This window comes from Tyto alba, unplaced genomic scaffold, assembly GCF_018691265.1.
Source record: "Tyto alba isolate M040663 unplaced genomic scaffold, T.alba_DEE_v4.0 Super-Scaffold_21, whole genome shotgun sequence".
NCBI lineage: Eukaryota > Metazoa > Chordata > Aves > Strigiformes > Tytonidae > Tyto > Tyto alba.
In genome coordinates, this window is record NW_024881295.1 from 6,878,829 (window position 1) to 6,887,903 (window position 9,075).

General features: G+C 42.2%; 1 protein-coding gene across 2 annotated transcripts in view; it reads left to right on the forward strand.

Annotated features, from left to right (window-relative positions):
* The window catches only part of KIAA0930 (KIAA0930 ortholog), a 77,876-nt gene extending 72,562 nt beyond the window's left edge, over positions 1–5,314 (forward strand). For both annotated transcript variants that reach the window (XM_042795569.1, XM_042795570.1), the window contains exon 10: positions 340–5,314. In XM_042795569.1, the coding sequence (XP_042651503.1) occupies positions 340–380 (41 nt within the window). In that variant the 3' untranslated portion in view covers positions 381–5,314. The remainder of the gene's footprint in view (positions 1–339) is intronic.
* Positions 5,315–9,075: the final 3,761 nt, after the last annotated feature.

Sequence of the window (9,075 nt, forward strand, 5' to 3'; positions counted from 1 at the left end):
CTTCCACTTGTTTCTCTGGAAGATTACACCACTCCATGTCTGACACATGTTGCTTCATCCCACTGTAGATGATACTTAGTAGATCAGCCATCACCTCTATGTGATGGGATATATTTGTGGCTTACCATCTCTCATCTAGAGTGCAGCTGGGGAGGAATTAAATTGGACTTCAGTCGGTGAAGTCGCATACTTGTGTTTTACATTCCTTTAGCAGCGTAACAGGGGGACGATGCTGCAGTCTACAGTTGCATCCCCAGTTCTTTATGCTGTCTGGTACTGTGACTACTTTCAGGAGCCTCCTAAGTTTGCTGTATCTCTTTGTTTCTCTCCCTTGCCCAGATATCCTGGAAGTGCGGCAGAAACCAATTCTGATGACATAGCAGAGAGCGGGCACTGCCTTGGAGCCTTGTTGCCAAGTGCCTAACCACAGCGGTTTTCTGTGCTAACACTACCATCTAGTGTCAGGAACATAAACCTCCGCAGGAAAAAGGGAAGTCCAAGAATACCAGCCGATCAAAAGTGCCTCTTTCTTCCTTCCTCTGCTGTCATGCACCGTATGCCCACTTGCAGTACATCGCTTGAGTGTTTCTGACTGGAAGAGGACTTTCAGCAAGATAAAATGAGAAGGGGCTGTGTTTAAAATGAGTCAATGCTTTATGGACAGTTTGTTACTGTGTTTACTTTATAACTAAGAAACCAACAATATGTACAGAATGTGTTAAACTTTATATTCTTTGAGAGAAACAACCAGAGAATTTCGTAATGATGTACTAATGAACGTCGTTCCACAGACTCTCGCCCATAGACTCTCCGTGTCAGTTTGGTTTAATGTGTGTGTGAGCGTGCGTGTGGGGCTTGAGGGGATGAGAGAATAATTTCCTATTGGGGGAGGAAAAGGAAAAAGATGCTACAAAGATACATTGCCGTTTTGGTACATACAGCCGGTCAGGTCAGAGCTTAAAAGAGGTTGAAAATATTCCTATTTGTTCGTTTGTCAGTGTTAGGACAGGTGAACTCTGCTGACAGATTTCCGTATCTACCAAAGAACAGCAACATTTTCATCCTCAAGAACTGGCTAAGAAAATGAGCCAGTAAAAAGAAGGCTAAAATGTGCTGCTATAGTAAAGCCGAGGTTCATACCCAGTACTAATGCTGCTTATCTCTCTGTTAGCTGAGTCGATACAAGTCTGAGTCTAAAGTGGAAAAATAGGAGGCTGTAATCGGACTTCAAACCCTAAAAACCTTACCAGTAACCAACATCCTCCTGCATGCACTGGACTCCAGCATACCTAGAGTCATCCTTGCGGTAGCGTTTGTAGCCGAGGAGGCCATGGGAGCTGATTAATGGTCGGGCAGCTTGCCTGGATTCTTTGTCTCCTGGTGCTGTTTCACTGTACTGTTACATGCCGAAGCACAGAGTTTTCTTGAAAGACAAAAGACTGAAATGTAGTTCTGCTCTGAAAAGTGACTAAAAATTGCATAGTGGAGTGGTCTGAAAATGGTGTGTCAGAAGCTCTCAGGAAAAAGCCTTATGTTTACAGGTAAAATGCAGCTTTCTCCAAGTAGCAAAACTTCTGCTGTCCTTGACATTGAAAGCTGAATGATTGCATACTGAGACTACTGCAGCCTGGTTCACTGTTCTGATATGGGAGCCAATCAATACTTCTGTTTATTTACGACTGCACAGCTGGCACAGCGATGGGCAGGGTAGCGTGTTGCTTAGAGCATGTGAGTCTCCAATGCACGCACAGAGGAGAGCGAAGATGCCATTTTTGTCACTTTTCAGACTCTGAGCACCTAAACTTAATGCTGTTGCCACAGTTACCAAATGCCATGTGCTCTGAGCCTGGACCTTTGTCTCCCTCATACCCAGCTTTCCCCAAAGTGCTTTGTTGTTACTCTCTCAACAGCATCTGATGACTTAACTTCTGAAATAGGACTTTCTGCTTTTTTTTTTTTTTTTTTTCCTCAGGCCAGGTTCCATGGGAATAGCTTCACTTCAGCATAAAGGTAGACTAACTTTATCATTCAGCCCGACATGGTGAAATCATCATGGTAAGGAGGTCTTTTTTTATTTGAAGCTAGGCCTGGAAGTAGTCACCTTAGCGCAGAGCAGTGGCATTTCTAACACCAACAGCATGAGTGTATGGCAGGAACAGCTGACCAGTTTTTCATTGGCTTCAGATACGTTGCAACAGTGTTGGGAAAACGTTTACTTTGTCCTTACCAGCACAGCCACTTTTCACACTGCAGCCTTTGAACATTGCTCCGTGGGAGCGGGTGGTTGTGCCGGTGTGTACGTGAGGGTGTTCACACGGTCTCACCTGCGGTGGTGTGTGAGCTGGGTGCCGAGGCTTTCTTCCTGAGCCAGGGCAAGAGGCGGAGTCCCGAATCAGCCGCTGAAGTGCCCTCTCGGGGAACTTGCTGGGCAGCCTGGGTGCTTGCCTGAGATCCCTGGGCAAAGGTGCCCGACAGTGTCAGTACAAATATTCTCCCGATGCCCATGCTGAGAATTGAACCACACTTCACTTAGAAGGCCAGTCCTATTTTGAAGCTTCTCAAGATGTTCCTTGTTTTGCACTTTTACTGCTGGGCAGGGCAAATCAGTGCTTGGTTTTCCTTTAAATGTTCAGTGGGGAGAGAAGGGAGGGAGGGTTAATACTTGTACTACTAGTGGCAATTGATACCTTTCAGTCAAACAGCCAGAGGAATAACACATGTGAAAAGGAAATGTATCCAGATTGGAACCTGAGCAGTGGCTGCCTGAGTGCCTCTTAGTCAACAGTAATTTGTAATGCTCTCTTGGTATCACGTATTACGTTTAAGTAGCTTAATTTCATGTGATCTGAAAGACTGAGCAAATCTTGCTGCATAAGATTTCAGAGGAAATGAAGAATGATTCTAAACTAGTACATGAGTATAAAGGCAACATTACAGAAAGTACAGTTCCGATCCCACATCTATTATGCAGGAGGTGTTGTCTGCTTTGTTACGTGTCTGTGGGTGGATTTTGATATCTAGATTTTGAAGGGCTGCAATGTAAAAGTCCTAAAAAAAGTCAGTTGATTTCTTGTATCTTGCTAGTGGATATGCTATAGGTATGTTGAAGACCCACCTTTTTTAGTGGAAAAGGGCTACAGGTATGCCCAGATGGACATCCACAGAAAACAGAGGCCAAAAAGTCTACTGAACATCAATAGTGCTTTTCAGAAACAAGTAGATGTGCCAGATTCTCACTTATTCCTTCTCTAAACAACTGACTTAGACTTCCTCTGTATAGCCCCTGGTTCTCACTTTTTGTTATCAAGTTGGGGAAAAGCATTTCTGCATTTTGTTCTGCTTTTAAACAAGCCTTTCAAAGTATTGTCCTCGTATAGACAGGGAAGATGATCAAAGTTTTGCTTGGGTCAAGATGGCACAGCTGGGCCCATAGCATGCTATTGCACTATACCAAAAAAGAAGAGGGAATGTTAATAGGAACCTCTCACACTTCTAATTTAGAGGGGTTTTTAATTCCAGAGCTCCTAGGCAGTAAACCATTTTGAGCCTCTGTTGGCCATTTAAATAACTGCTGAGGAATGAATCGGTGTGCTCTGCATGCCATAAAGGCTGTATGGCTGTCCATGTCTTCACTGTTGGAGCACAGTGGTTTTCATTAGTTACGTTGATGCTGGAGAATGTAGTTTGGATAACAAATTTGGGAAGCTTTGCAGAACAGCTTTGTTTACAGAATCCCACCATACCTCATTACTCAATTGACTTCTGCCATCCTTCTGCCTATTTGCTCGCTCTCTCTCTCTCTCTCTCTGGAGATCGAAGCTTACCACTTCCAACTTTCCATAGATGATGTATATTGATAGATGTCAGATTCAAGGATGTAAATCTTTTCACCCTTAACAGGTTTTTCACTGCTATCAATTTAACTAGTAAAAAGCCTTTGTTTTTAAAGAAAGCTCTTCAACTTTTTTGTATTAGCAGATTATTGCTCTGCCTTAGAGACCACCACGTATGTGAAATTGCATTCTCTTGTTGCCAGCCAGCACAGGGTGGGTTCCAAGTCTCCTTTTAAAAGAAGCCGCTATTTTTAGAAATGCCACAAATCTTTTCTCTGTCTTGGCTAATCCAGTTTGTGTGGGTTCATGTTCCTTCTCTTTTTATTCTCCTGGTCTTCATCGTTTACAAGGCTTGAGCATGTTGGACTCTGGAGCACAGTTACTCAGTTTTCCATTTCTGGGCACGGTGTGGTTTCCAAAAAAGAGAATTGTTTGCACAGGTGACTTTTCACAGTGAAACGATTTTCCCAAAATACGTTCTTAGACCAGGTTTTAATTTAGGCAGTGAAGTCCTTGGCTCCACAGGCAGATTTCTTCCATCAGACCCTCATGTACAGAATCCCATCAGGTCACTGAAGTTCAGTATGGATGTGGAGTCCACATAAATAGTCTATGCTTTTACACTATTGATCTGCTTATTGCCATTCATTATTTTTTCCCTTTCCAGACGATTACTTGTCCTATATTTTGTCATCTGAAGCTTCCCCTTATTAAAGATAGATGTAAGATAAAATCTTCAGAAGTGCCTAAGCCCTGTTGTTACCCAGTAGGGTTTAAGAACAAATTTTTATTTAGGAAATGAATAAAGTAGTCTTAAATTCTGTCCGTGTTGTGTGTAGCAGCATCAAGAAATAACAAATTTCTAGTTCTTAGAAGAACTGGCCGTCTCCTACGGACTCGCCCTTTGTGTTTGAAAGATTCTCATGGTCTCCAAAGGTTGTGGCTGAAAGCTCTGGAAAATGGATTTCTTGTGATCACAGTAGTCAGATACCTGTGAATGCCTTATCTTGTTTTGTGAGGTATGACTGAAAGTGTGTGACACTGGTGTGTAGAAATACTGTGTCAAAAATAGGTGCGGTAGAATCCAGTTAAAGGCATTGTGAAATAAGTAGCTTTTACACCAAACCTTAAACAAAAAGAGTATTTTACACCAGAATGTAGCTGTTTGGATGCTTGGTCAAGATAATATAAGTCTGCAAGCAGGTTACAATGTTGAACGTTCTCTCTGTAAATATATAAATATTCTCAGCCTAATTTTATCAGACTAACACATGTTGCATGGTTTGGGGTTTTTTTTGCCTCATTGATCATCAGTGTTGATTAAAAGATGATGGGTTGAAAATCATGCTGGCACTGTACAGAGCCCTTTGAACAAAGAGCAAGGGGAACCTTTGTGCACCAGAAATGGAGTTGACTTTGCAAATGGCAGCAGTGAAGAAAGTGTTGGACTGTGCAGCCAATAAACAGACCTCTTAAATGACCATGAATTCCGTTAATAGTCTTTTCTCTCTACTGTGCCTAGTGGTGGTGGAGTTTGAATGTATTCCTTACTGGTGGCAAGCATAAATGTCAGAATAATGCTCCGTGGCACTCACGGTAAGCATTGCCAAATAGACGCTCGTGAGGCAAAGTAGCCTCTTTACTCTTCATTCTTCTTCCACTTTGAGCAAAGCCCAACTTCTGACTCTGCTTGCTGACTCTGTCAACGATCAGCCTCTGACAACTTGACATTGTATAAGGAGGAAGAAGGTAAAGGTCAACGTACTCCTGAATTTATTTTAAAAATACTTTTGTGTTTTCCTTTAGATGCTAGCATTTAGGAAAAAAGAAAACCAAACAAAAAACCAACAAACCCCAAAACAGCCCTTCTAAACTGATCTGTGTTTTGGTTTAAACTTAATTATGTAGTCATTAACATTTAGGTTTGTGCAGTGTATATTGAGAGACTGATAGCTGTAATGATGTCTTCCTGATAAATTCAGGAAGGACTTCCGTATGGGCTTATGCAATGTTGTAAAAATTAGATTGCCCTTTAGCTCTTAACTGCTCACTCTGCGTTAAATTGTGCGTACTGGCATTGAATCCGTTTTCCTTCAGCTACCTGCCAGGCAGTGCACCTTCCCGCTCCACCTGATTTTCGTGACTAACATTTCACAGTAGGCTTCTTCAGGGGATTTTTCTATCTAAATTAGTTAAAATGAAACACTCCCCAAACAAATGTTACCACGTATAGATAAGAGTTGATGTGCTGATGATTCCATTTCAAAGAGTCCCAGTCCAGGACTGTTTCACAAACCCACGTGTGGTGTAACAACATCTATGCTAAGCCACGCATGATCGCTTGGAGATGTGTGGTATGGCAAAATTAAAAAACAGAGCTTAGGAAGGAGAACAGCGTGTTTTTGTGCTTTATATGGATATTTGAGCAGATTGTTGGCAGTGTTCTGTGCATGCAACTGAACAGGAATCTTAACCAGTTGGGAAATACTAAAATATGGCTTAGAAACAAACAGTGTGATTTTCCTTGAATACTTTAAATGGAAACCTTTTGAGAGCAGCCATGGTGGAGAAAGCATTATTTAAAACAGTACAAAAGGCAAAGAGTAGCATAAGCTTACAAATCACAGTAATAAACTTCACCTGTTTCGTTAGTCTGCCAGGAGTTAGTGACAGGAAAAGGTGTGCTTGATTTGGTTTGGGTTTTTAATCCAAATGCTGGGGGAACAGAAGACTGCCACATATGTCTTTAAAAAGCTTTCACAACTTTAATGAATTAATTTCTTGAATATGCTCTGAGAAGAATACTGTTTTAACAGTGTGGTGGTATAGCTCATTCAGTAGAGTCCCTGCTTTGGGGACCCAAATTAACTCGAGGTCCTTTTGTCCTGGAGTGTTCCGTATCTTGCCTGTCCTTATCTGGAGGGATGCTCCAAGAAATACCGTTATGTTGCTTGGCATACAAGTTTATCATCAAGGTCTGATTTTACAAAGTAAAATCACACTTTGAAGATTGAAGAAAAAAATACACATCTTTGCTAGCAAATAGTTACTTGTGTACTCCTGTCAGAAATGTAGTTCCTGAAACTTGTAATTGCAAGTTTGCAGAGAGCAAAGGAGTAAAATGCAGGAGGACTGTGGGTCTGATTTTCCCTTAACAGTGTAGAAGAGAATCTGGGAGTAACAGATGCTACTCAGTATAGAAGACATATTAAAACACTTCAAGGAAAATAGAAGTTAATTCAAGTTCTGTCCCCAGCTTGGTTCCTCACAAAGGTAAGGATCTCATCATGGGAAATAAGTCATGTATGATTGGTTAAGCCAGAAAAGTCTTCCCCAAGTCAAGCTGGCTGGCTGTTCCTAGAAGGGTTAATACTGATTGACATGTTGGTATGAAAACCAAGGTAGACGGTCCATTTTCTTGTTCAGACAAGACAGAAATGTTTGTGTGCACGAACTGGATTTACTCATCTGTGAGGAGTGTGGACTTATTCCCTCTACTGCACATGCACTGCAGAAGATAAAAATTGGCCAGCCAGGTAGTTGTGGTTGTACCTGCACGCAAGGCCTACCCTGTGGCACCTGCACAAACAGAATGATCTGTCAGCAGAGCAGCCCTGTAGGGGCGAGGGCTGGCAGAGGGCGAGGAGGCAGCTTGTAAAGCAAAACAGGCAGGCAGGGCGGCTGCCTCTGGAGCTGAGCACGCTGCTGAAGATGCTCCTGCTGTTACAGGGATGAACTTTGGGCAATAACAGAACTACTTGAATACTTACTATTCACGGTTTTAACTTGCACGGTCCTGAATTCCCTTCAAAGAAAATGGTTCAAGGAAGATGGGAATAAACAGTTTTAAAACCCTATTGAAATGAATGGAGCTAGCTGATGATTTTTCAAAAAGGAGGAGTCACCCTGCCCAAATCAGTGGAGACCACCTACGTTTGAAAAAAAGCTTTGTCTTGAAGTGTTAGTTGCAGCTACTTTAATGTTTTCCCTGTTATCTATTTATGCCAACATTCAGTTGATTTTGGTGATTCATAACTTGGTATTTCACAATATGTGATTACTCAACCCGAGCTCTTCCCCCTCCCATCTTCCCCCAACACAGAGAGTGTTTTTATGTTTGTGGTTCTGCATTTCCTGCTGGAGCAATACCGCTGGGGAGATCCACCAAAAGCAATTTACTCGTCTACAGACTCTTCTAAGTCTCATAACCTTTAATTCAGATGCAACCACTGTGTGGTCATCAAAGAGACTGCCTTAAGCCTGCACCCAGTCTGGAGGCATTCCTTTGCTCCTGAAGGACAAGGAGGTTGGCAGAACCCACTCCTCCATCCCCGCAGGTGTCGGATTAGGTTTTGCTTTGAAAATGAGTGTGATAGGTGTAGCATCAAGGAGCAAGAGGAGTTATTATGCAAGCTCCTTCTCAGCAAGATTTCTGAACTGCATGCTTCCTGGGAAGTACCCCTGTGGGTAACCTGCCCAGCACACAAGGGCAATCAGCCCAGACAGGTGGTCACAGGAGTCATTTCTGACCTCATCATAAGGGTAAGGAAAAACTTACTTCATAAACTGCCAAAGTAATTACTATTTGTTATATGATCTACCGTTTTCTCTTCAGTGTTAGGAATTTGCTTTTTACAATGAAGACACCATCTGCAAGTTTTCCCTGGAATTGCAGTCAACAGAATTACCATTTGCAGGTAAGAAGAATGCCCCGAGTGCCCACCAGTTCAGGTTGGGCTCCAAAACTAATGCTGACCATAATTTAGACCAAAAAAATTTGTACTGTATTATGTCATCTATGATATAACATAGTAAACCAGTCAGAGACTTTTTACTCAGTGGTACTGCCCGAGCAGGCAAACTCTATTTTCATCTTTGAAGCCCCTGCAGACTTCCAGAGGTGATCCATTTCTGAGCTACCTCTCAGTAAATGTTACGATGCTCCTAATAGCAACACCCACTAAACTGATGATTATATTTACTTTTCTTACAATACTTATTCAGGATGCTTAGATGCAAATAAGAATTTCTAAACGAGTATGATGCCTTAAAAAACTGAGCAGTATGCTACCCTAACAAACTTGGAGAAATATATTGGTGACTACTTCAAACAATGTAATTTCTTCTATCTCTTTACTCATCTCGTGCAGCCTTTGGTCCTGGTGTGCTGCTCCTCCTGGAGTTGATGCCTGGCAGTCAGTTACGGGTGCTCAGTCACACGCTGTAACTCACAGTAGCGCAG